This window comes from Columba livia, unplaced genomic scaffold (genome assembly GCF_036013475.1).
Source record: "Columba livia isolate bColLiv1 breed racing homer unplaced genomic scaffold, bColLiv1.pat.W.v2 Scaffold_469, whole genome shotgun sequence".
Classification (NCBI taxonomy): Eukaryota; Metazoa; Chordata; class Aves; order Columbiformes; family Columbidae; genus Columba; species Columba livia.
In genome coordinates this window covers 1,396-28,918 of record NW_027043506.1, presented here as the reverse complement: position 1 = coordinate 28,918, position 27,523 = coordinate 1,396, and the positions used below count along the sequence as shown (strand labels likewise).

General features: G+C 63.2%; 1 protein-coding gene across 1 annotated transcript; it reads left to right on the top strand.

Annotated features, from left to right (window-relative positions):
- LOC135578096 (very-long-chain enoyl-CoA reductase-like) lies at nt 1-27,523 on the top strand. The gene is made up of 8 exons (XM_065048296.1): nt 1-120; nt 9,963-10,013; nt 10,100-10,151; nt 16,027-16,071; nt 18,899-19,002; nt 21,631-21,746; nt 26,857-26,962; nt 27,055-27,523. Exons 1-8 carry the CDS (start codon nt 106-108, stop codon nt 27,361-27,363), a joined length of 798 nt encoding a protein of 265 aa, XP_064904368.1. The 5' UTR covers nt 1-105; the 3' UTR covers nt 27,364-27,523.

Sequence of the window (27,523 nt, the reverse complement as noted above, 5' to 3'; positions counted from 1 at the left end):
CGGCGCCGATTGGCTGCGGCGCGGGGCCCGCCCGCCAGGTGAAACGCGTGGGTCACGTGGGGGGAGCGGGCGGCCGGCGGGAGCGGCGGCGGAGGAGCGGCGGCCATGAAGCACTACGAGGTGAGGCGGCCCGCCCGCCCCGGCCCCGGCCCCGGCCCCGGTTCCGGCCTCCCGCCAGGCCCGGCCCGGCCCCGCCACCGGCTCCTCCTCCCGGCCCGGCTCGCTTGGCCCCGCTCTGCTCGCCGCGGGCCGCCGCCATCCTGCCGCGCATGCGTGCGGGGCCGCCGCTGGGAGGCGGGGGGGGGTGGGGGGGGAGGTGTTTTCTCGGTGTGCGCATGCGCAGCAGCGGGGCCACGCCTTCGGGGGCGGGGCCTGGGCTTTCCGGAACGGCCCGATCCCGTTCGGCGGGGCTCGGGCTGGTTCGGAACTTTCCGATCCCGTTCGGCGGGGTTCGGGCTGGTTCGGAACGTCCCGATCCCGTTCGGCGGGGTTCGGGCTCGTTCGGAACTTTCCGATCCCGTTCGGCGGGGTTCGGGCTGGTTCGGAACGACCCGATCCCGTTCGGTGGGGCTCGGGCTCGTTCGGAATGTCCCGATCCGGTTCGGCGGGGTTCGGGCACAGCCCGATCCGGTTCGGCGGGGCTCGGGCTCGTTCGGAACGTCCCGATCCGGTTCGGTGGGGCTCGGGCTGGTTCGGAACTTCCCGATCCCGTTCGGCGGGGCTCGGGCTGGTTCGGAACGTCCCGATCTGGTTCGGCGGGGCTCGGGCTGGTTCGGAACTTCCCGATCCCGTTCGGCGGGGTTCGGGCTGGTTCGGAACGTCCCGATCCGGTTCGGCCGGGCTCGGGCTGGTTCGGAACTTCCCGATCCCGTTCGGCGGGGTTCGGGCTCGTTCGGAACTTCCCGATCCCGTTCGGCGGGGTTCGGGCTGGTTCGGAACGTCCCGATCCCGTTCGGCGGGGTTCGGGCTCGTTCGGAACTTCCCGATCCGGTTCGGCGGGGCTCGGGCTGGTTCGGAACGGCCCGATCCCGTTCGGCGGGGCTCGGGCTGGTTCGGAACTTTCCGATCCCGTTCGGCGGGGTTCGGGCACAGCCCGATCCGGTTCGGTGGGGCTCGGGCTCGTTCGGAACGACCCGATCCGGTTCGGCGGGGTTCGGGCTGGTTCGGAACGGCCCGATCCCGTTCGGCGGGGTTCGGGCTGGTTCGGAACTTCCCGATCCGGTTCGGCGGGGTTCGGGCTGGTTCGGAACTTCCCGATCCGGTTCGGCGGGGCTCGGGCTGGTTCGGAACGACCCGATGCCGTTCGGGCTGGTTCGGAACGGCCCGAACCGGTTCGGCGGGGCCCGGCCGCCCCCTCGGGCTCACCCCGCCGTGCCGGAGCCCCTCCCGGCCGCCCCGCCCACACCGGCGCGGGGTGACGTCACGGAAAGATGACGTCACCGGGCGTGGCACCGCCCACGGCGGGGTGGGGGAGGGGGTGACACCCCCGGGGTCGCTTCAGGGGGGTCCCCGCCTCCCCCAGGGGAAAGAGCGTGGGGGCAGGACCCCCGTGTCTCCCCTTGTCCCGCTTTATATGTCCCCCCCATAGTGTCCCCCCCCTCTCATAGTGTGGTGTGTCCCCCCATATTGTCTCCCCCGCCCATGGTGTGGTGTGTCCCCCCATATTGTCCCCCCCCCCATGGTGTGGTGTGTCCCCCCATAGTGTCCCCCCCTCTCATAGTGTGGTGTGTCCCCCCATATTGTCTCCCCCGCCCATGGTGTGGTGTGTCCCCCCATATTGTCCCCCCCCCATGGTGTGGTGTGTCCCCCCATAGTGTCCCCCCCCTCTCATAGTGTGGTGTGTCCCCCCATATTGTCGCCCCGCCCATGCTGTGGTGTGTCCCCCCATATTGTCTCCCCCGCCCATGCTGTGGTGTGTCCCCCCATATTGTCGCCCCGCCCATGCTGTGGTGTGTCCCCCCATATTGTCTCCCCCGCCCATGCTGTGGTGTGTCCCCCCATATTGTCTCCCCCGCCCATGGTGTGGTGTGTCCCCCCCATAGTGTCCCCCCCGCCCATGGTGTGGTGTGTCCCCCCATAGTGTTCCCCCCTCTCATAGTGTGGTGTGTCCCCCCATATTGTCCCCCCGCTCATGGTGTGGTGTGTCCCCCCCATACTGTCCCCCCCCGCCCATGGTGTGGTGTGTCCCCCCCATAGTGTCCCCCCCGCCCATGGTGTGGTGTGTCCCCCCATAGTGTTCCCCCCTCTCATAGTGTGGTGTGTCCCCCCATATTGTCCCCCCGCCCATGGTGTGGTGTGTCCCCCCATAATGTCCCCCCCGCCCATGGTGTGGTGTGTCCCCCTATATTGTCCCCCCCCCCCGCCCATGGTGTGGTGTGTCCCCCCCCATATTGTCCCCCCGCCCATGGTGTGGTGTGTCCCCCCATATTGTGTCCCCCCCCACCCATAGTGTGGTGTGTCACCCCCATATTGTCCCCCCCGCCCATGGTGTGGTGTGTCCCCCCATATTGTCCCCCCCCTCTCATAGTGTGGTGTGTCCCCCCATATTGTCCCCCCCCCCCATGGTGTGGTGTGTCCCCCCCATATTGTCCCCCCCGCCCATAGTGTGGTGTGTCCCCCCCATATTGTCTCCCCCCCCATAGTGTGGTGTGTCCCCCCCATATTGTCCCCCCCGCCCACGGTGTGCTGTGTCCCCCCATATTGTCCCCCCGCCCATGCTGTGGTGTGTCCCCCCATATTGTGTCCCCCCCTCATAGTATGGTGTGTCCCCCCATATTGTCCCCCCCGCCCATGGTGTGGTGTGTCCCCCCATATTGTCCCCCCCCCCCGCCCATGGTGTGGTGTGTCGCCCCTATATTGTCCCCCCCACCCATAGTTTGGTGTGTCCCCCCCATATTGTCCCCCCGCCCATGATGTGGTGTGTCCCCCCATATTGTCCCCCCCCCCCATGCTGTGGTGTGTCCCCCCCATAGTGTCCCCCCCCAACCCATGGTGTGGTGTGTCCTTCCCATATTGTCCCCCCCCCCATAGTGTGGTGTGTCCCCCCCATTGTGTCCCCCCCATAGTGTCCCCCCCCCAATACTGTGGTGTGTCCCCCCCATATTGTCCCCCCCCCCATAGTGTGGTGTGTCCCCCCCCATAGTGTCCCCCCATAGTGTCCCCACACCCACGGGTGACAGGTGGGTCCTGTCCCCCCCCCAATTGGCAGTGGGAGGGGCCACGGGCGGGTGTTTGTCATGCTTGTCATAGCTCAGCGGTGACAGCGACGGTGACACCGATGGTGACACCGCGCGCCGGACACGGCCCGGGGGGGGACGAGCCAAAATAAACCTCCCCCCCCGGGTGGTGTCACTGTCACCGTCCCGGCGGTGTCACTGTCACTGTCACTGTCACTGTCACTGTCACGGCACTCGGGTCTCCCTCAGACCCCCCGGTGGTGTCACTGTCACTGTCCCCTCCAGGGTGCACAGGGTGACAGTCCCATATCACAGGGTGACAATCCCTGTTCCCTTCAGGGTGTCACAAGGTGACAGTCCCATGTCACAGGGTGACAGTCCCTGTCCCATATCACTGGGTGACAGTCCCTGTCCCCTTCAGGTTGTCACAGGGTGACAGTCCCTGTCCCATATCACAGGGTGACAGTTCCCTGTCCCATTCAGGGTGTCACAGGGTGACAGTTCCCTGTCCCATATCACAGGGTGACAGTCCCTGTCCCCTTCAGGGTGTACAGGGTGACAGTCCTGTGTCATGGGGTGACAGTCCCTGTCCCCTTCAGGGTGTCACAGGGTGACAGTTCCCTGTCCCATATCACAAGGTGACAGTTCCCTGTCCCATATCACAGGGTGACTGTCCCTGTCCCCTTCAGGGTGTCACACGGTGACAATCCCATGTCACAGGGTGACAGTCCCCTGTCCTGTATCAGACAATGACAGTGCCATATCACAGGGTGACAGTCCCCTGTGCCATATCACTGGGTGACAGTTCCTTGTCCCCATCAGGGTGTCACAGGGTAACAGTCCCCTGTTCTATATCACAGGGTGACAGTGCCATATCATAAGGTGACAGTCCCCTGTCCCATATCCCTGGGCGACAGTTCCCTGTCCCCTTCAGGGTGTCACAGGGTGACAGTCCCATGTCACAGGGTGACAGTCCCCTGTCCCATATCACAGGGTGACAATCCCTGTCCCCTTCAGGTTGTCACAGGGTGACAGTCCCATGTCACAGGGTGACAATCCCTGTCCCCTTCAGGGTGTCACAGGGTGACAGTCCCATGTCACAGGGTGACAGTCCCCTGTCCTATATCACAGGGTGACAGTTCCCTGTCCCCTTCAGGGTGTCACAGGGTGACAATCCCCTGTCCCCTATCACAGGCTGACTGTCCCTGTCCCCTTCAGGGTGTCACAGGGTGACAATCCCCTGTCCCCTATCACAGGCTGACTGTCCCTGTCCCCTTCAGGGTGTCACACGGTGACAGTCCCATGTCACAGGGTGACAGTCCCCTGTCCCATATCACAGGGTGACAATCCCTGTCCCCTTCAGGGTGTCACAAGGTGACAGTCCCATGTCATGGGGTGACAGTCCCCTGTCCTATATCACAGGGTGACAGTCCCTGTCCCCTTCAGGTTGTCACAGGGTGACAGTCCCATGTCACAGGGTGACAATCCCTGTCCCCTTCAGGGTGTCACAGGCTGACAGTCCCCTGTCCCATATCACAGGGTGACAGTTCCCTGTCCCCTTCAGGTTGTCACAGGGTGACAGTCCCCTGTCCTATATCACAGGGTGACAGTTCCCTGTCCCCTTCAGGGTGTCACAGGGTGACAATCCCCTGTCCCCTATCACAGGGTGACAGTCCCTGTCCCCTTCAGGTTGTCACAGGGTGACAGTCCCGTGTCACAGGGTGACAATCCCCTGTCCCCTATCACAGGCTGACTGTCCCTGTCCCCTTCAGGCTGTCACAAGGTGACAGTCCCATGTCACAGTGTGACAGTCCCCTGTCCCATATCACAGGGTGTCAGTCCCTGTCCCCTTCAGGTTGTCACAAGGTGACAGTCCCGTGTCACGGGGTGACAGTCCCCTGTCCCATATCACAGGGTGACAATCCCTGTTCCCTTCAGGGTGTCACAAGGTGACAGTCCAATATCACAGGGTGACAATCCCTGTCCCCTTCAGGGTGTCACAGGGTGACAGTCCCATATCACAGGGTGACAGTCCCTGTCCCCTTCAGGGTGTCACAGGGTGACAGTCCCCTGTCCCATATCACAGGGTGACAGTCCCTGTCCCCTTCAGGGTGTCACAGGGTGACAGTCCCCTGTCCCATATCACAGGGTGACAATCCCTGTCCCCTTCAGGTTGTCACAGGGTGACAGTCCCATGTCACAGGGTGACAATCCCTGTCCCCTTCAGGGTGTCACAGGGTGACAGTCCCCTGTCCCATATCACAGGGTGACAATCCCTGTCCCCTTCAGGTTGTCACAGGGTGACAGTCCCATGTCACAGGGTGACAATCCCTGTCCCCTTCAGGGTGTCACAAGGTGACAGTCCCATGTCATGGGGTGACAGTCCCCTGTCCTATATCACAGGGTGACAGTCCCTGTCCCCTTCAGGTTGTCACAGGGTGACAGTCCCATGTCACAGGGTGACAATCCCTGTCCCCTTCAGGGTGTCACAGGCTGACAGTCCCCTGTCCCATATCACAGGGTGACAGTTCCCTGTCCCCTTCAGGTTGTCACAGGGTGACAGTCCCCTGTCCTATATCACAGGGTGACAGTTCCCTGTCCCCTTCAGGGTGTCACAGGGTGACAATCCCCTGTCCCCTATCACAGGGTGACAGTCCCTGTCCCCTTCAGGTTGTCACAGGGTGACAGTCCCGTGTCACAGGGTGACAATCCCCTGTCCCCTATCACAGGCTGACTGTCCCTGTCCCCTTCAGGGTGTCACAAGGTGACAGTCCCATGTCACAGGGTGACAATCCCTGTCCCCTTCAGGCTGTCACAAGGTGACAGTCCCATGTCACAGTGTGACAGTCCCCTGTCCCATATCACAGGGTGTCAGTCCCTGTCCCCTTCAGGTTGTCACAAGGTGACAGTCCCGTGTCACGGGGTGACAGTCCCCTGTCCCATATCACAGGGTGACAATCTCCTGTCCCTTTCAGGGTGTCACAGGGTGACAGTCCCATATCACAGGGTGACAGTCCCTGTCCCATATCACAGGCTGACAGTCCCTGTCCCCTTCAGGGTGTCACAGGGTGACAGTCTCCTGTCCCATATCACAGGGTGACAGTCCCTGTCCCCTTCAGGCTGTCACAAGGTGACAGTCCCATGTCACAGTGTGACAGTCCCCTGTCCCATATCACAGGGTGTCAGTCCCTGTCCCCTTCAGGTTGTCACAAGGTGACAGTCCCGTGTCACGGGGTGACAGTCCCCTGTCCCATATCACAGGGTGACAATCCCTGTTCCCTTCAGGGTGTCACAAGGTGACAGTCCAATATCACAGGGTGACAATCCCTGTCCCCTTCAGGGTGTCACAGGGTGACAGTCCCATGTCACAGGGTGACAGTCCCTGTCCCCTTCAGGGTGTCACAGGGTGACAGTCCCCTGTCCCATATCACAGGGTGACAGTCCCTGTCCCCTTCAGGGTGTCACAGGGTGACAGTCCCCTGTCCCATATCACAGGGTGACAATCCCTGTCCCCTTCAGGTTGTCACAGGGTGACAGTCCCATGTCACAGGGTGACAATCCCTGTCCCCTTCAGGGTGTCACAGGGTGACAGTCCCCTGTCCCATATCACAGGGTGACAATCCCTGTCCCCTTCAGGTTGTCACAGGGTGACAGTCCCATGTCACAGGGTGACAATCCCTGTCCCCTTCAGGGTGTCACAAGGTGACAGTCCCATGTCATGGGGTGACAGTCCCCTGTCCTATATCACAGGGTGACAGTCCCTGTCCCCTTCAGGTTGTCACAGGGTGACAGTCCCATGTCACAGGGTGACAATCCCTGTCCCCTTCAGGGTGTCACAGGCTGACAGTCCCCTGTCCTATATCACAGGGTGACAGTTCCCTGTCCCCTTCAGGTTGTCACAGGGTGACAGTCCCCTGTCCTATATCACAGGGTGACAGTTCCCTGTCCCCTTCAGGGTGTCACAGGGTGACAATCCCCTGTCCCCTATCACAGGGTGACAGTCCCTGTCCCCTTCAGGTTGTCACAGGGTGACAGTCCCGTGTCACAGGGTGACAATCCCCTGTCCCCTATCACAGGCTGACTGTCCCTGTCCCCTTCAGGGTGTCACAAGGTGACAGTCCCATGTCACAGGGTGACAATCCCTGTCCCCTTCAGGCTGTCACAAGGTGACAGTCCCATGTCACAGTGTGACAGTCCCCTGTCCCATATCACAGGGTGTCAGTCCCTGTCCCCTTCAGGTTGTCACAAGGTGACAGTCCCGTGTCACGGGGTGACAGTCCCCTGTCCCATATCACAGGGTGACAATCCCTGTTCCCTTCAGGGTGTCACAAGGTGACAGTCCAATGTCACAGGGTGACAATCCCTGTCCCCTTCAGGGTGTCACAGGGTGACAGTCCCATGTCACAGGGTGACAGTCCCTGTCCCCTTCAGGGTGTCACAGGGTGACAGTCCCCTGTCCCATATCACAGGGTGACAGTCCCTGTCCCCTTCAGGGTGTCACAGGGTGACAGTCCCATGTCACAGGGTGACAGTCCCCTGTCCCATATCACAGGGTGACAATCCCTGTCCCCTTCAGGTTGTCACAGGGTGACAGTCCCATGTCACAGGGTGACAATCCCTGTCCCCTTCAGGGTGTCACAGGGTGACAGTCCCCTGTCCCATATCACAGGGTGACAATCCCTGTCCCCTTCAGGTTGTCACAGGGTGACAGTCCCATGTCACAGGGTGACAATCCCTGTCCCCTTCAGGGTGTCACAGGGTGACAGTCCCCTGTCCCATATCACAGGGTGACAATCTCCTGTCCCTTTCAGGGTGTCACAGGGTGACAGTCCCATATCACAGGGTGACAGTCCCTGTCCCATATCACAGGCTGACAGTCCCTGTCCCCTTCAGGGTGTCACAGGGTGACAGTCTCCTGTCCCATATCACAGGGTGACAGTCCCTGTCCCCTTCAGGGTGTCACAGGGTGACAGTCCCATGTCACAGGGTGACAGTCCCCTGTCCCATATCACAGGGTGACAATCCCTGTCCCCTTCAGGTTGTCACAGGGTGACAGTCCCATGTCACAGGGTGACAATCCCTGTCCCCTTCAGGGTGTCACAGGGTGACAGTCCCCTGTCCCATATCACAGGGTGACAATCCCTGTCCCCTTCAGGTTGTCACAGGGTGACAGTCCCATGTCACAGGGTGACAATCCCTGTCCCCTTCAGGGTGTCACAGGCTGACAGTCCCCTGTCCTATATCACAGGGTGACAGTTCCCTGTCCCCTTCAGGTTGTCACAGGGTGACAGTCCCCTGTCCTATATCACAGGGTGACAGTTCCCTGTCCCCTTCAGGGTGTCACAGGGTGACAATCCCCTGTCCCCTATCACAGGGTGACAGTCCCTGTCCCCTTCAGGTTGTCACAGGGTGACAGTCCCGTGTCACAGGGTGACAATCCCCTGTCCCCTATCACAGGCTGACTGTCCCTGTCCCGTTCAGGGTGTCACAAGGTGACAGTCCCATGTCACAGGGTGACAATCCCTGTCCCCTTCAGGCTGTCACAAGGTGACAGTCCCATGTCACAGTGTGACAGTCCCCTGTCCCATATCACAGGGTGTCAGTCCCTGTCCCCTTCAGGTTGTCACAAGGTGACAGTCCCGTGTCACGGGGTGACAGTCCCCTGTCCCATATCACAGGGTGACAATCCCTGTTCCCTTCAGGGTGTCACAAGGTGACAGTCCAATGTCACAGGGTGACAATCCCTGTCCCCTTCAGGGTGTCACAGGGTGACAGTCCCATGTCACAGGGTGACAGTCCCTGTCCCCTTCAGGGTGTCACAGGGTGACAGTTCCCTGTCCCATGTCACAGGGTGACTGTCCCTGTCCCCTTCAGGGTGTACAGGGTGACAGTCCCGTGTCACAGGGTGACAGTCCCCTGTCCCCTTCAGGGTCTCACAGGGTGACAGTCCCATATCACAGGGTGACAGTTCCTTGTCCCCTTCAGGGTGCACAGGGTGACAGTCCCATATCACAGGGTGACAGTCCCCTGTCCCCTTCAGGGTGTCATAGGGTGACACTCCCCTGTCCCATATCACAAGGTGACAGTCCCCTGTCCCATATCACAGGGTGACAGTCCCTGTCCCCTTCAGGGTGTCACAGGGTGACAGTCCCATGTCACAGGCTGACAGTCCCCTGTCCTGTATCACACAATGACAGTGCCATATCACAGGGTGACAGTCCCCTGTCCCATGTCACAGGGCAACAGTCTCCTGTCACAGCGTGACATTCCCATATCCCAGGCTGACAGTCCCCCTCTCTCCGGGTGACGCACACCCGTCCCCCCCCGGTGACATTGAGCCGCGTGGCCTCTTCCCGGCTCATCCCCTCCCTCGTGCCACCGACGCCCTCGCGGACACCCTTGGGGACACCCTTGGGGACACCCTCGGGGACACCCATGGGGTCCATCCTCACCTGCACCGCGTCCCCTCCGTCCCCGTGTCCCCCGGTCCCCAGCAACCCCGTCCCTCCCGTGGCCACCGCCGGGGCCACCTCCGGGGCCACCTCCTTGGCCACCAGGGCCAAGAGCCACCCAAACCGCGGCGGGCGGCGGGGGGGGGGGGGGGTGTTATATTTAGCAGCTCCCCAGCACCCTATCAAGTTTCGGCGTCCCCGCGCCATCCCCGGTGCCATGGAGGGCGCGGGGGTGTCGCGGGAGGGGACCCCCATGTCCCCCGCCCCCGTGTTGGCGTTGTGGCGTCGGGGCCCCCCCGCCAAGAAGCGTTACAAGGTGGTTTTGTTCTTCGAGGTGGAGATCCTGGACGCACGGACGCGGGAGAAGCTCTGCTTCCTCGATAAGGTACCGGGGACGTGGGGACAGGGGCGCGGGGTTGGGGACGGGGACGTCGAGGTGACACGCTGTGTGTCCCACCCCCCGCCCTGCAGGTGGAGCCCAATGCAACAGTCGCCGAGATCAAGAGTCTGTTCAACAAGGCCTGTACGTGGGGGGGGGGTGGGGACACACGTGGTGGGTGGGGACAGGACGCTGGGACATGGGGACACTGTCGTGGGGTGGTTGGGACACTCATCGTCACCAGGGACGCATCACAAGGCCCTTGTTGTCACCTGTGGGAGCTGGTACAGGCGCCTGGGGACCCACCGTGTGGTGGTGGTGACACTCATTGTGACCAGGGACACGTCACAGGTCCATGGGGACCCACCGTGGGGTGGTGGTGACCCTCATGGTGGGTGGGGATGCATTGGTGGGACATGGGGACCCTGTCATGGGTTGGTGGTGACCCTCATTGTGACCAGGGACACGTCACAGGTCCATGGGGACCCGCCGTGGGGTGATGGTGACCCTCATGGTGGGTGGGGACGTGTCACTGGGACATGGGGACACTGTCACAGGGTGGTGGGGACCCTGGTGGTGGGTGGAGACGTGTCACAGGGTCATGGGGACCCGCTGTGGGGTGGTGTGGACCCTCTTCATGACCATCACAAGGCCATTGTGGTCACCTGTGGGAGCTGGTACAGGCGCCTGGGGACCCGCCATGGGGTGGTGGTGACCCTCATGGTGGGTGAGGATGTGTCACAGTGCCATGGGGACACTGTCACAGGGTGGTGGGGACCTTCATCACAACCAATATCGTGTCATGAGGACATTATGGTCACCTGTGGGACCTGGCACAGGCCCTTGGGGACCCACCGTGGGGTGGTGGTGACCCTCATGGTGGGTGAGGATGTGTCGGTGGGACATGGGGACCCTGTCATGGGTTGGTGGTGACCCTCATTGTGACCAGGGACATGTCACAGGTCCATGGGGACCCACCGTGGGGTGGTGGTGACCCTCATGGTGGGTGGGGACGTGTCACTGGGACATGGGGACCCTGTCACAGGGTGGTGTGGACCCTCATCATGACCATCACAGGGTCATTGTGGTCACCTGTGGGACCTGGCACAGGCCCTTGGGGACCCACCGTGGGGTGGTGGTGACCCTCATGGTGGGTGGGGATGTGTCGGTGGGACATGGGGACACTGTCACAGGGTGGAGGGGGGACCCTGGTGGTGGGTGGGGACGTGTCACAGGGTCATGGGGACCCTGTCACAGGGTGGTGGGGACCCTCATTGTGACCAGGGACACATCACAGGTCCATGGGGACCCACCATGGGGTGGTGGGGACCCTCTTCATGACCATCACAAGGCCATTGTGGTCACCTGCGTGACGTGGCACAGGCCCCTGGGGACCCACCGTGGGGTGGTGGTGACCCTCATGGTGGGTGGGGATGCATTGGTGGGACATGGGGACCCTGTCACAGGGTGGTGGGGACCCTCATTGTGACCAGGGACATGTCACAGGTCCATGGGGACCCACTGTGGGGTGATGGTGACCCTCATGGTGGGTGGGGACGTGTCACTGGGACATGGGGACCCTGTCACAGGGTGGTGGGGACTCTGGTGGTGGGTGGGGACATGTCACAGGGTTATGGGGACCCGCTGTGGGGTGGTGGGGACCCTCTTCATGACCATCACAAGGCCATTGTGGTCACCTGTGGGAGCTGGTACAGGCGCCTGGGGACCCACCATGGGGTGGTGGTGACCCTCATGGTGGGTGGGGATGTGTCACAGTGCCATGGGGACACTGTCACAGGGTGGTGGGGACCTTCATCACAACCAATGTCTTGTCATGAGGACATTATGGTCACCTGTGGGACCTGGCACAGGCCCTTGGGGACCCACCGTGGGGTGGTGGTGACCCTCATGGTGGGTGAGGATGTGTCGGTGGGACATGGGGACCCTGTCACAGGGTGGTGGGGACCCTCATTGCGACCAGGGACACGTCACAGGTCCATGGGGACCCACCGTGGGGTGGTGGTGACCCTCATGGTGGGTGGGGATGCATTGGTGGGACATGGGGACCCTGTCATGGGTTGGTGGTGACCCTCATTGTGACCAGGGACACGTCACAGGTCCATGGGGACCCGCCGTGGGGTGATGGTGACCCTCATGGTGGGTGAGGATGTGTCGGTGGGACATGGGGACCCTGTCACAGGGTGGTGTGGACCCTCATCATGACCATCACAAGGCCATTGTGGTCACCTGTGGGACCTGGCACAGGCCCTTGGGGACCCACCGTGGGGTGGTGGTGACCCTCATGGTGGGTGGGGACGTGTCACAGCGCCATGGGGACCCTGTCACAGGGTGGTGGTGACCCTCATTGTGACCAGGGACACGTCACAGGTCCATAGGGACCCACCGTGGGGTGATGGTGACCCTCATGGTGGGTGGGGACGTGTCACTGGGACATGGGGACCCTGTCACAGGGTGGTGGGGACCCTGGTGGTGGGTGGGGACATGTCACAGGGTTATGGGGACCCGCTGTGGGGTGGTGGGGACCCTCTTCATGACCATCACAAGGCCATTGTGGTCACCTGTGGGAGCTGGTACAGGCGCCTGGGGACCCACCATGGGGTGGTGGTGACCCTCATGGTGGGTGGGGATGTGTCACAGTGCCGTGGGGACACTGTCACAGGGTGGTGGGGACCTTCATCACAACCAATGTCGTGTCATGAGGACATTATGGTCACCTGTGGGACCTGGCACAGGCCCTTGGGGACCCACCGTGGGGTGGTGGTGACCCTCATGGTGGGTGGGGATGCATTGGTGGGACATGGGGACCCTGTCATGGGGTGGTGGGGACCCTGGTCATTACTGGGGACATGTCACAGGGTGATGGGGACCCTGTCACGGGTTGGTTGGGACCCTCATTGTGACCAGGGACACGTCACAGGTCCATGGGGACCCGCCGTGGGGTGATGGTGACCCTCATGGTGGGTGGGGATGTGTCACAGGGCCATGGGGACCCTGTCACAGGGTGGTGTGGACCCTCATCATGACCATCACAAGGCCATTGTGGTCACCTGTGGGAGCTGGTACAGGCGCCTGGGGACCCACCATGGGGTGGTGGTGACCGTCATGGTGGGTGAGGATGTGTCACAGTGCCATGGGGACACTGTCACAGGGTGGTGGGGACCTTCATCACAACCAATATCGTGTCATGAGGACATTATGGTCACCTGTGGGACCTGGCACAGGCCCTTGGGGACCCACCGTGGGGTGGTGGTGACCCTCATGGTGGGTGGGGATGCATTGGTGGGACATGGGGACACTGTCACAGGGTGGTGGGGACCCTGGTCATTACTGGGGACATGTCACAGGGTGATGGGGACCCTGTCATGGGTTGGTTGGGACCCTCATTGTGACCAGGGACACGTCACAGGTCCATGGGAACCCACCGTGGGGTGATGGTGACCCTCATGGTGGGTGGGGACGTGTCACTGGGACATGGGGACCCTTTCACAGGGTGGTGGGGACCCTCATCATGACCATCACAGGGCCATTGTGGTCACCTGTGGGACCTGGCACAGGCCTTTGGGGACCCTCATTGTAGCTGGGGACCCTGTCGTGGGGTGGTTGGGACCCTGTTGTGACCAGGGACCCAGCACAAGGGGACTCCCTTGTCACCTGTGGGACCTGTCACAGGCCCTTGGGGACCCTCATTGTAGCTGGGGACCCTGTTGTGACAAGGGACGTGTCACAGCGTGCTGGGGACTCTGTTGTCACCAGGGTCCTGTCACGGGGCTCTTGCTGTCCCCACTGTGACCCTTGTGGGGCTACAGGGACCCTCTTTGTCACCAGGGCCCATTGTGACACCATGGGGACCCCCCTTTGTCACTGGGCCCCATTGTGACACCCTGGGGACCCCCCTTCTCCCCATGGCCTATTGTGACACCATGGGGACCCCCCTTTGTCCACAGGGCCCATTGTGACATCCTGGGGACCCCCTTGTCACTGGGCCCCATTGTGACCCCATGGGGACCCCCCTTGTCACAGGGTCCCTGTTGTGGCACCCTGGGGACCCCCCTTCTCCCCAGGGCCCATTGTGACATCCTGGGTGACCCCCCTTGTCACTGGGGCCCATTGTGACACCATGGGGACCCCCTTTATCCCCAGGGCCCATTGTGACATCCTGGGGACCCCCTTTGTCCCCAGGGCCCATTGTGACACTATGGGGACCCCCCTTGTCACAGGGTCCCTGTTGTGACACCATGGGGACCCCCCTTTTTCCCCAGAGCCCATTGTGACACCATGGGGACCCCCTTGTCACAGGGTCCCCATTGTGACACCCTGGGGATCCCCTTTGTCCCCAGGTCCCATTGCAACACCCTGGGGACCCCCCTTTGTCCCCATGGCCCATTGTGGCACCCTGGTGACCCCCCTTGTCACTGGGGCCCCATTGTGACATCCTGGGGACCCCCCTTCTCCCCATGGCCTATTGTGACACCATGGCGACCCCCCTTTGTCCCCAGGGCCCATTGTGACATCCTGGGGACCCCCTTGTCACTGGGCCCCATTGTGACCCCATGGGGACCCCCCTTGTCACAGGGTCCCTGTTGTGGCACCCTGGGGACCCCCCTTCTCCCCAGGGCCCATTGTGACACCGTGGGGACCCCCTTGTCACTGGGGCCCATTGTGACACCATGGGGACCCCCTTTATCCCCAGGGCCCATTGTGACATCCTGGGGACCCCCTTTGTCACCAGGGCCCATTGTGGCACCATGGGGACCCCACTTGTCACTGGGGCCCCATTGCGACATCCTGGGGACCCCCCCTTTGTCCCCAGGACCCATTGTGACACTATGGGGACCCCCCTTTATCCCCAGGTCCCATTGTGACACCCTGGGGATCCCCCTTGTCACTGGGGCCCATTGTGACACCATGGGGACCCCTTTGTCACAGGGTCCCTGTTGTGACACCCTGGGGACCCCCTTTGTCCCCTGGGCTCATTGGGACATCCTGGGGACCCCCCTTGTCACAGGGTCCCCATTGTGACATCGTGGGTGACCCCCTTTGTCCCCAGGACCCATTGTGACACCATGGGGACCCCCCTTGTCACTGGGGCCCATTGTGACACCATGGGGACCCCCTTTATCCCCAGGGCCCATTGTGACACCATGGGGACCCCCCTTTGTCCCCAGGGCCCATTGTGACATCCTGGGGACCCCCTTTGTCCCCAGGGCCCATTGTGACATCCTGGGGACCCCCTTTATCCCCAGGGCCCATTGTGACACCATGGGGACCCCCTTGTCACTGGGGCCCATTGTGACACCATGGGGACCCCCTTTATCCCCAGGGCCCATTGCGACATCCTGGGGACCCCCCTTTGTCCCCAGGGCCCATTGTGACACCATGGGGACCCCCCTTGTCACTGGGGCCCCACTGTGACATCCTGGGGGCCCCCTTCTCCCCATGGCCCATTGTGGCACCATGGGGACCCTCTTTGTCACAGGGTCCCTGTTGTGACATCCTGGGGACCCCCTTGTCCCCATGGCCCATTGTGACATCCTAGGGACCCCGTTTGTCCCCAGGGCCCATTGTGGCACCATGGGGACCCCACTTGTCACTGGGGCCCCATTGCGACATCCTGGGGGCCCCCTTCTCCCCATGGCCCATTGTGACCCCATGGGGACCCCACCTTGTCCCCAGGGCCCATTGTGACACCATGGGGACCCCCTTTGTCCCCAGGGCCCATTGTGACATCCTGGGGACCCCCTTTGTCCCCAGGGCCCATTGTGGCACCATGGGGACCCCCCTTTGTCCCCAGGGCCCATTGTGACACCCTGGGGACCCCCCTTTGTCCCCAGGATCCATTGTGACACCCTGGGGACCCCCCTTGTCACTGGGGCCCCATTGTGACACCCTGGGGACCCCCCTTGTCCCCAGGGCCCATTGTGGCACCCTGGGGACCCCCCTTGTCCCCCCGTGTCCATGTCCCCGCGGTGCCACCGACCCTGTCCCCTGTGTCCCGCAGATCCGCAGTGGTACCCGGCCCGGCAGTCCCTGCGCCTGGACCCCAGTGAGTGTCCCCACGTGTCCCCACGTGTCCCCAAGGTGTCCCCGCAGTGTCCCCGGGTGTCCCTGTGTGTCCCATGATGTCCCGAAGTGTCCCGTGGTGTCCCATAGTGTCCCTGTGGTGTCCCCGCAGTGTCCCCCGGTGTCTCTCTGGTGTCCCTGTGGTGTCCCCAGTGTCACTGCAGTGTCCCTGCTCTCCCTGGTGGCCCCACTGTCCCCACTGTCCCCACTGTCCCCACTGTCCCTGGGTGTCCCCACTGTCCCCGGTGTCCCCACTGTACCCACTGTCCCCAGTGTCCCCACTGTCCCCACTGTCCCCACTGTCCCTGGGTGTCCCCACTGTCCCCACTGTCCCTGGGTGTCCCCGGTGTCCCCACTGTCCCCACTGTCCCTGGGTGGCCCTGCTCTCCCTGTTGTCCCCGCTGTCCCCACTGTCCCCACTGTCCCTGGGTGTCCCTGCTGTCCCCACTGTCCCCAGTGTCCCTGGGTGTCCCCACTGTCCCCCCTGTCTCCACTGTCCCTGGGTGTCCCCGGTGTCCCCTATGTCCCTGGGTGTCCCTGCTGTCCCCACTGTCCCCACTGTCCCTGGGTGTCCCCACTGTCCCCGGTGTCCCCACTGTCCCCAGTGTCCCTGCTGTCCCCACTGTCCCCAGTGTCCCTGGGTGTCCCCACTGTCCCCCCTGTCTCCACTGTCCCTGGGTGTCCCCGGTGTCCCCTATGTCCCTGGGTGTCCCTGCTGTCCCCACTGTCCCCACTGTCCCTGGGTGTCCCCACTGTCCCCGGTGTCCCCACTGTCCCCAGTGTCCCTGCTGTCCCCACTGTCCCCAGTGTCCCTGGGTGTCCCCACTGTTCCCCCTGTCTACACTGTCCCTGGGTGTCCCCGGGTGTCCCCACTGTCCCTTCTCTCCCTGCTGTCCCCGCTGTCCCCACTCTCCCCGGTGTCCCTGGGTGTCCCCTGGTTGTCCCCAGTGTCCCCGGGTGTCCCCACTGTCCCTGGGTGTCCCCACTGTCCCCACTCTCCCCAGTGTCCCTTGGTGTCCCTGGGTGTCCCCACTGTCCCCACTCTCCCCGCTGTCCTTGGGTGTCCCCTGGTTGTTCCCACTGTCCCTGGTGTCCCTATTGTCCCCACTGTCCCTGGGTGTCCCCACTGTCCCCACTCTCCCCGCTGTCCCTGGATGTCCCTGCTCTCCCCAGTGTCCCTGGGTGTCCCTGCTGTCCCCACTGTCCCTGGTGTCCCTGGTTGTCCCCAGTGTCCCTGGGTGTCCCTGGTGTCCCTGGGTGTCCCCACTGTCCCTGCTGTCCCCATTGTCCCCACTCTCCCCAGTGTCCCTTGGTGTCCCTGGGTGTCCTCGCTGTCCCCAGTGTCCCAGGTGTCCCCACTGTCCCCACTCTCCCCGCTGTCCTTGGGTGTCCCCTGGTTGTTCCCAGTGTCCCTGGTGTCCCCGCTGTCCCTGGTGTCCCTGGTTGTCCCCAGTATCCCCAGGTGTCCCCACTGTCCCTGGGTGTCCCCACTGTCCCCACTCCCCCCGCTGTCCTTGGGTGTCCCCTGGTTGTTCCCACTGTCCCCACTGTCCCCGCTGTCCCTGGGTGTCCCTGCTCTCCCCAGTGTCCCGGGTGTCCTCGCTGTCCTTGGTGTCCCCAGTGTCCCCGCTGTCCCTGCTCTCCCCAGTGTCCCCACTGTCCCTGGTTGTCCCCGCTGTCCCTGGGTGTCCCCGCTGTCCACACTCTCCCTTGTGTCCCCACTGTCCCTGGTGTCCCTGGGTGTCCCCACTGTCCCTGGGTGTCCCCACTGTCCCTGCTGTCCCCACTCTCCCCACTGTCCCTGGGTGTCCCCTGGTTGTCCCCAGTGTCCCCAGGTGTCCCCACTGTCCCTGGGTGTCCCCACTGTCCCCACTCTCCCCAGTGTCCACGGGTGTCCCCGGTGTCCCTGGGTGTCCCTGCTCTCCCCAGTGTCCCCACTGTCCCCACTCTCCCCTCTGTCCCTGGTGTCCCCACTGTCCCTGGTTGTCCCCACTGTCCCCGCGTGTCCCTGGGTGTCCCCATTGTCCCCACTCTCCCCAGTGTCCACGGGTGTCCCCGGTGTCCCTGGGTGTCCCTGCTCTCCCCAGTGTCCCCACTGTCCCCACTCTCCCCTCTGTCCCTGGTGTCCCCACTGTCCCTGGTTGTCCCCACTGTCCCCGCGTGTCCCTGGGTGTCCCCATTGTCCCCACTCTCCCCAGTGTCCCTTGGTGTCCCTGGGTGTCCCCACTGTCCCCACTGTCCCCAGTGTCTCTGCTCTCCCTGCTGTCCCCACTGTCCCCGGGTGCCCCCACTGTCCCCGGTGTCCCCGCTGTCCCTGGGTGTCCCCGCGTGTCCCCACGTGTCCCCACTGTCCCTGGGTGTCCCCGCGTGTCCCCGCTGTCCCCAGTGTCCCCGGGTGTCCCCAGTGTCTCTGCTCTCCCCGCTGTCCCCGGGTGTCCCTGCGTGTCCCTGCTGTCCCCACTGTCCCCGGGTGTCCCCAGTGTCCCCGTTGTCCCCACTGTCCCCGCGTGTCCCTGGGTGTCCCCACTGTCCCCACTGTCCCCAGTGTCTCTGCTCTCCCCGCTGTCCCTGCTGTCCCCACTGTCCCCGGGTGTCCCCGCTGTCCCCGCTGTCCCCATGTCCCCACTGTCCCCGCTGTCCCCGGGTGTCCCCAGTGTCCCCGTTGTCCCCACTGTCCCCGGGTGTCCCCAGTGTCCCCGTTGTCCCCACTGTCCCCGCTGTCCCCGCTGTCCCCATGTCCCCACTGTCCCCGGTGTCCCCGGTGTCCCCGGTGTCCCCATGTCCCCACGTCCCCATGTCCCTGTCCCCAGAGGGCCGCTCCCTGCGTGACGAGGACGTGCTGCAGACGCTCCCCGTGGGCACCACGGCCACCTTCTACTTCCGGGACCTGGGCGCCCAGATCAGCTGGGTCACGGTCAGTCCGTCCGTCCCTCTGTCCCCGTGTCCCTTCATCTGTCTGTCCCTCCCTCCCTCTGTCCCCGTGTCCATCCCTCTGTCCCCGTGTCCGTCCCTCTGTCTCCATGTCCATCCCTCTGTCCCCATGTCAGTCCCTCTGTCCCTTCGTCTGTCTGTCCATGGTTCCCTCTGTCCCCGTGTCCGTCCCTCTGTCCCCGTGTCCATCCCTCTGTCTCCATGTCCGTCCCTCTGTCCCCATGTCAGTCCCTCTGTCCCTTCGTCTGTCTGTCCATGGTTCCCTCTGTCCCCGTGTCCGTCCCTCTGTCCCCGTGTCTGTCCCTCTGTCTCCATGTCCGTCCCTCTGTCCCCATGTCAGTCCCTCTGTCCCCATGTCCATCCATCCGTCCCTCTGTCCCCGTGTCCATCCCTCTGTCTCCATGTCCATCCCTCTGTCCCCATGTCAGTCCCTCTGTCCCTTCGTCTGTCTGTCCATGGTTCCCTCTGTCCCCGTGTCCGTCCCTCTGTCCCCGTGTCTGTCCCTCTGTCTCCATGTCCGTCCCTCTGTCCCCATGTCAGTCCCTCTGTCCCCATGTCCATCCATCCGTCCCTCTGTCCCCGTGTCCATCCCTCTGTCTCCATGTCCATCCCTCTGTCCCCATGTCCGTCCCTCTGTCCCCGTGTCCATCCCTCTGTCTCCATGTCCGTCCCTCTGTCCCCATGTCCGTCCCTCTGTCCCCGTGTCCGTCCCTCTGTCCCCGTGTCCATCCCTCTGTCTCCATGTCCGTCCCTCTGTCCCCATGTCCGTCCCTCTGTCCCCGTGTCCGTCCCTCTGTCCCCGTGTCCATCCCTCTGTCTCCATGTCCGTCCCTCTGTCTCCATGTCCGTCCCTCTGTCCCCGTGTCCGTCCCTCTGTCCCCGTGTCCCTCGCTCTGTCCCCATGTCAGTCCTTCTGTCCCTTCATCTGTCCCCATGTCCATCCCTCTGTCCCCATGTCCGTCCCTCTGTCCCTTCGTCTGTTGGTCCGTCTGTCCCTTCGTCTGTCTGTCCCTTCCTCCCTCTGTCCCCGTGTCCATCCCTCTGTCTCCATGTCCGTCCCTCTGTCTCCATGTCCGTCCCTCTGTCCCCGTGTCCGTCCCTCTGTCCCCGTGTCCCTCGCTCTGTCCCCATGTCAGTCCTTCTGTCCCTTCGTCTGTCTGTCCATGCATCCCTCTGTCCCCATGTCCGTCCCTCTGTCCCCATGTCCGTCCCTCTGTCCCTTCGTCTGTTGGTCCGTCTGTCCCTTCGTCTGTCTGTCCCTTCCTCCCTCTGTCCCCATGTCCGTCCCTCTGTCCCCATGTCGGTCCCTCTGTCCCTTCGCCTGTCCATCCATCCGTCCCTCTGTCCCCGTGTCCATCCCTCTGTCCCTTTGTCCGTCTGTCCGTCTATCCCTCTGTCCCCATGTCCATCCCTCTGTCCCCGTGTCCGTCCCTCTGTCCCTTCGTCTGTCCCTCCCTCTGTCCCTTCGTCTGTCCATCCATCTGTCCCTCTGTCCCTCTGTCTGTCTGTCCCTCTCCCCCCCGTCACCTCTGCGCTCTGTCCAGCCATCTGTCCCTCAGCTGGGCCCTCTGTCTGTCCTTGTGTCCCTCTGTCTGTCTGTCCCTGCATCCCTCTGTCTGTCCTTGTGTCCCCCATGTCCCTCGTGTCTCCCCAGTGTCCCCAATGTTCCCATGTCCCCCGTGTCCCCCCATGTCCCCATGTCCCCATGTCCCCCCAATGTCCCCAGTGTCCCCATGTCCCCTGTGTCCCCCAATGTCCCCAGTGTCCCCGTTGCCCCAGTGTCCCCCCATCCCCAGTGTCCCCTTGTCTCCAGTGTTCCCATGTCCCCCAATGTCCCCAGTGTCCCACATGTCCCTCGTGTCTCCCCGATCTCCCCAATGTCCCGCATGTCCCCAGTGTCCCCCATGTCCCTTGTGTCTCCCCAATGTCCCCATGTCCCCTGTGTCCCCCATGTCCCCAGTGTCCCCCTTTCCCCACATCCCCCATGTCCCTTGTGTCCCCATGTCCCCTGTGTCTCCTATGTCCCCCTGTCCCCCCAGTGTCCCCCCATCCTCAGTGTCCCCATGTCTTCCCAATGTCCCCAGTGTTCCCCTGTGTCCCCCCCATGTCCACAGAGTCCCCCTGTCCCCATGTCCCTTGTGTCTCCCCAATGTCTCCATGTCCCCTGTGTCCCCCATGTCCCCCGTGTCCCCTGTGTCCCCTATGTCCCCCTGGCCCCCCAGTGCCCCCCATCCCCAGTGTCCTCATGTCTCCCCAATGTCTCCAATGTCCCCATGTCCTGTGTCCCCATGTCTCCCCAATGTCCCCAATGTCCCCATGTCCCCAGTGTCCCCTTGTCCCCCCAGTGTCCCCCATCCCCAGTGTCCCCCATCCCCAGTGTCCCCATGTCTCCCCAATGTCCCCAATGTCCTCATGTCCCCAGTGTCCCCATGTCCCACAATGTCCCCAGTGTTCCCCATGTCCCCTGTGTCCCCCCCATGTCCCCATTGTCCCCCTGTCTCCAATATCCCCATGTGCCCCCAGTGTCCCTTGTGTCGCCCCAATGTCCCCAATGTCCCCATGTCCCTCTGTCGCTCACCCCCCGTCCGTCCGTCCGTCCGTCCGTCCGCAGGTGTTCCTGACGGAGTACGCGGGGCCGCTGCTCATCTACCTGCTCTTCTACTTCCGCGTCCCCTTCCTGTACGGGCCGCGCTACGACTTCACGGCCAGCCGGCACCACGTGGTGCAGTGAGTGACATGGGGACACTGGGGACATGGGGGACATTGGGGGACATTGGGGACAATGGGGGCAATGGGGGCAATAGGGACAATGGGGACATGGGGGACATTGGGGACAATGGGGGCAATGGGGGCAATAGGGACAATGGGGACATGGGGGACATTGGGGGCAATGGGGGCATTGGGGGCATTGGGGACATTGGGAGGACGCAGGGAACATGGGGACATTGGGGCATTGGGGACATGGGGGACACTGGGGGCATTGGGGACATTTGGGACATGGGGAACATTGGGGACATTGGGGACATTGGGGGCATTGGGGACACTGGGGGCATTGGGGACATTGGGGACATGGGGAACATTGGGGACATTGGGGACATGGGGGACATTGGGGACATGGGGACATTGGGGGACAGGGGAACCTGTACGGGCCACGCTACGACTTCACGGCCAGCCGGCACCACGTGGTGCAGTGAGTGACATGGGGACACTGGGGACAATGGGGACATGGGGGACATTGGGGACAATGGGGGCAATGGGGGCAATAGGGACAATGGGGACATGGGGGACATTGGGGGCAATGGGGGCATTGGGGGCAATGGGGACAATGGGGACATGGGGGACATTGGGGGCAATGGGGGCAATGGGGGCATTGGGGGCAATGGGGGCAATGGGGGCATTGGGGGCATTGGGAGGACGCAGGGAACATGGGGACATTGGGGCATTGGGGACATGGGGGACACTGGGGGCATTGGGGACATTTGGGACATGGGGAACATTGGGGACATTGGGGACATTGGGGGCATTGGGGACACTGGGGGCATTGGGGACATTGGGGACATGGGGAACATTGGGGACATTGGGGACATGGGGGACATTGGGGACATGGGGACATTGGGGGACAGGGGAACCTGTACGGGCCACGCTACGACTTCACGGCCAGCCGGCACCACGTGGTGCAGTGAGTGACATGGGGACACTGGGGACAATGGGGACATGGGGGACATTGGGGACAATGGGGGCAATGGGGGCAATAGGGACAATGGGGACATGGGGGACATTGGGGGCAATGGGGGCATTGGGGGCAATGGGGGCATTGGGGACATGGGGGACATTGGGGGCAATGGGGGCAATGGGGGCATTGGGGGCATTGGGGACATTGGGAGGACGCAGGGAACATGGGGACATTGGGGCATTGGGGACATGGGGGACACTGGGGGCATTGGGGACATTTGGGACATGGGGAACATTGGGGACATTGGGGACATTGGGGGCATTGGGGACACTGGGGGCATTGGGGACATTGGGGACATGGGGAACATTGGGGACATTGGGGACGTGGGGACATTGGGGGACAGGGGAACCTGTACAGGCCGCGCTACGACTTCACGGCCAGCCGGCACCACGTGGTGCAGTGAGTGACATGGGGACACTGGGGACAATGGGGACATGGGGGACATTGGGGACAATGGGGGCAATGGGGGCAATAGGGACAATGGGGACATGGGGGACATTGGGGGCAATGGGGGCATTGGGGACATTGGGGACATTGGAGACACTGGAGACATGGGGGACATGGGGGACATTGGGGACATTTGGGACGTTTGGGACATGGGGACATTGGGGGACAGGGGAACCTGTACGGGCCGCGCTACGACTTCACAGCCAGCCGGCACCACGTGGTGCAGTGAGTGACATGGGGACACTGGGGACATGGGGGACAATGGGGGCAATGGGGGCAATAGGGGCATTGGGGGCAATGGGGACATGGGGGACACTGGCGACATGGGGGACATGGGGGACATTGGGGATGTGGGGACATTGGGGACAATGGGGGCATTAGGGGCAATGGGGACATTGGGGGGAATGGGGACATGGGGGGCATTGGGAGCATTGGGGGCATTGGGGACGTTGGGAGGACGCAGGGAACATGGGGACATTGGGGCATTGGGGACATGGGGGACACTGGGGGCATTGGGGACATTGAGAACAATGGGGACATTGGGGACATGGGGGGCATTGGGGACATTGGGAGGATGCAGGGAACATGGGGACATTGGGGCATTGGGGACATGGGGGACATTGGAGGCATTGGGGACATTGGGGACAATGGGGGCATTGGGGGACATTGGGGACATGGGGGGCATTGGGGGCAATGGGGACATTGGGGACAATGGGGACATTGGTGGCATTGGGGACATGGGGGACATTGGGGACATTGGAGGCATTGGGGACATGGGGGACATCGGGGACATCGGGGACATTTGGGACATTGGGGACATTGGGGGACAGGGGAACCTGTACAGGCTGCGCTACGACTTCACGGCCAGCCGGCACCACGTGGTGCAGTGAGTGACATGGGGACACTGGGGACATGGGGGACATTGGGGGTAGTGGGGACATAGGGGACATTGGGGGCAATGGGGACATGGGGGGCATTGGGAGCATTGGGGGCATTGGGGACATTGGGAGGACGCAGGGAACATGGGGACATTGGGGCATTGGGGACATGGGGGACACTGGGGGCATTGGGGACATTGGGAGGATGCAGGGAACATTGGGGACATTGGGGACATGGGGGTCATGGGGAACAATGGGGGCATTGGGGGCAATGGGGACATTGGGGGCATTGGGGACACTGGGGACACTGGGGACAGGGGGACACTGGGGACATTGGGGGGACACTGGGGATATTGGGCGGACAGGGAGGACACAGGGGACACCGGGGACATGGGGACACTGGGTACGTGGGGACACTGGGGACATGGGGATGGGGGGACATGGGGGACACAGGGGTCACTGGGTGCCACAGGGGACATTGGGGGGACTCTGGGGACAGGAAGACACTGGGGACATTGGGGAGACACGAGGGACATGGGGACACTGGGGACAGGGGGACACAGGGGACATTGGGGGGGCACTGGGGATATTGGGGGGACAGGGAGGACACAGGGGCCACTGGGGGGACACAGGGGACAGGGGGACACTGGGGACATTGCGGGTACAGTGGGGACACGGGCCACTGGGGGGACACAGGGGACAGGGGGACACTGGGGACATTGGGGAGACACAAGGGACATGGGAACAGGGGGACATTGGGGACATTGGGGAGACACTGGGGACACGGGACATTGGGGGGACACGGGGACAGGGGGACACTGGGGACATTGGGGCGACACAAGGGACATGGGGACACTGGGGACAGGGGGACACTGGGGACATTGGGGAGACACTGTGGACACGGGACATTGGGGGGACACTGGGGACAGGGGGACACTGGGGACATTGGGGGGACACAGGGGACAGGGGGACACTGGGGACATTGGGGGGACATGGGGACACTGGGGACAGGGGGACACAGGGGACAGGGGGACATGGGGACACTGGGGGAGACACTGTGGACACGGGACATTGGGGGGACACTGGGGACAGGGGGACACTGGGGACATTGGGGGGACAGGGGGACACTGGGGACATTGGGGGGACATGGGGACACTGGGGACAGGGGGGACACCCCCCATCACACAGTCCCGCAGCCCCAGGGACAACAGCGGGGACAGCGGGCGGGGGGTGTCACCCCCCAGCATGTCCCTGTGTCCCCATGTCCCCCCGGACCAGGGGACACCAACCAGTGCGGCTGGGGACAGCGGGACATGAGGGTGCTGGGGGGGTGTCCCTGTGTCCACATGTCCCTCCATGTCCCCCCCGTGTCCCCATGTCCCCCTGTGTGTCCCCATGTCCCCGTGTCCTCCCATGTCCCCCTGTGTGTCCCGGTGTCCCCATATCCCCCCTGTGTCCCCATGTCCCCCTGTGTCCCCCCCATGTCCCCATGTCCACCTGCATCCCCATGTCCCCCCCGTGTCCCTGTGTCCCCATGTTCCTCCCTTGTTCCCATGTCCCCCCTGTGTCCCCATGTCCTCCTTTGTCCCCATGTCCCCCTGTGTCCACATGTCCCCTCATGTCCCTGTGTCCCCACATGTCCCTGTATCCCCATGTCCCCCCATGTCCCCCTGTGCCCCCCAATGTCCCCATGTCCCTGTGTGGCCATGTCCCCCCATCCCCATGTTTCCATGTCCCCCTGTGTCCCCTCATGTCCCTGTGTCCCCATGTCCCACCATGTCCCTGTGTCCCCCTGTGTCCCCATGTCCCCCTGTGTCCCCCCATGTCCCCATGTCCACCTGCATCCCCATGTCCCCCCCGTGTCCCTGTGTCCCCATGTGTCCCCATGTCCCCATGTCCCCCTGTGTCCCCATGTCCCCCTGTGTCCCCCCATGTCCCCATGTCCCCCCATGTCCCCCCTATCCCCATGTTTCCATGTCCCCCTGTGTCCCCCCATGTCCCTTTGTCCCCATGTCCCCCCATGTCCCCCCATGTCCCCCCATGTCCCCCCATGTCCCCCCATGTCCCCACTGTGTCCCCCGATGTCCCCAATGTCCCCATGTCCCCATGTCCCTCTGTGGCCATGTCCCCCCATGTCCCCCCTATCCCCATGTTTCCATGTCCCCCTGTGTCCCCTCATGTCCCTGTGTCCCCATGTCCCCCCATGTCCCTGTGTCCCCATGTCCCCCTGTGTCCCCATGTCCCCCTTTGTCCCCGTGTGTCCCCATGTCCCCATGTCCCCACTGTGTCCCCCGATGTCCCCATGTCCCTGTGTGCCCATGTCCCCCCATGTCCCCCCTATCCCCATGTTCCCATGTCCCCCTGTGTCCCCCCATGTCCCTGTGTGGCCATGTCCCCTCATGTCCCCATGTCCCCCCGTGTCCCCCTGTGTCCCCATGTCCCCATGTCCCCCCATGTCCCCCCATGTCCCCCTATCCCCATGTTCCCATGTCCCCCTGTGTCCCCCCATGTCCCTGTGTCCCCATGTCCCCCCATGTCCCCCTGTGTCCCCATGTCCCCATGTCCCCCCTATCCCCATGTTTCCATGTCCCCCTGTGTCCCCCCATGTCCCTTTGTCCCCATGTCCCTCTGTGTCCCCATGTCCCCTCATGCCCCCGTGTCCCCCCATGTCCCCGTGTCCCCTCATGCCCCTGTGTCCCCATGTCCCCCCATGTCCCGATGTCCCCCCTGTGTCCCCATGTGCCCATGTCCTTATGTCCCCATGTCCCCGTGTCCCCAGCCTGGCCTGCGCTTGTCACTCGTTCCACTACGTCAAGCGGCTCCTGGAGACGCTGTTCGTGCACCGGTTCTCGCACGGGACCATGCCGCTGCGCAACATCTTCAAGGTGACACCGCGACACCCGCGTCACCCGGGAACCGCCTGTGCCCTCCGGCTGTCCCCGGCTGTCCCCAATGTGTCCCCACCGTGTCCCCACAGAACTGCACCTACTACTGGGGCTTCGCTGCCTGGATGGCGTATTATATCAACCACCCGCTCTACACCCCGCCCGGTGAGTGTCACCGTCACTGTCACCATCACTGTCACCCTCTGTCCCCTGTCACATCAACCACCCACTTTACACCACCCATGAGTGTCACCGTCACTGTCACCGTCACTGTCACCATCACTGTCACCCCCCATCACATCAACCCCCCGCTCTACACCACCCCTGGTGAGTGTCACCGTCACTGTCACCGTCACTGTCACCCCCTGTCACATCAACCACCCGCTCTACACCCCCCATGAGTGTCACTGTCACCCCGTGACATCACCCACCCACTGTACACCACCCCCAGTGAGTGTCACCGTCACTGTCACTGTCACCCCCCTGTCCCCTGTCACATCAACTACCTGCTCTACACCCCGCCCGGTGAGTGTCACCGTCACTGTCACCGTCACTGTCACC

What these genes read in the sequence shown, in the direction of transcription:
- LOC135578096 (XM_065048296.1), top strand. An exon ending in CCCAGATCAGCTGGGTCACG is followed by an intron (nt 19,003 to 21,630) that starts GTCAGTCCGTCC and finishes GTCCGTCCGCAG; the next exon opens with GTGTTCCTGACGGAGTACGC. An exon ending in AGCCGGCACCACGTGGTGCA is followed by an intron (nt 21,747 to 26,856) that starts GTGAGTGACATG and finishes CCGTGTCCCCAG; the next exon opens with CCTGGCCTGCGCTTGTCACT.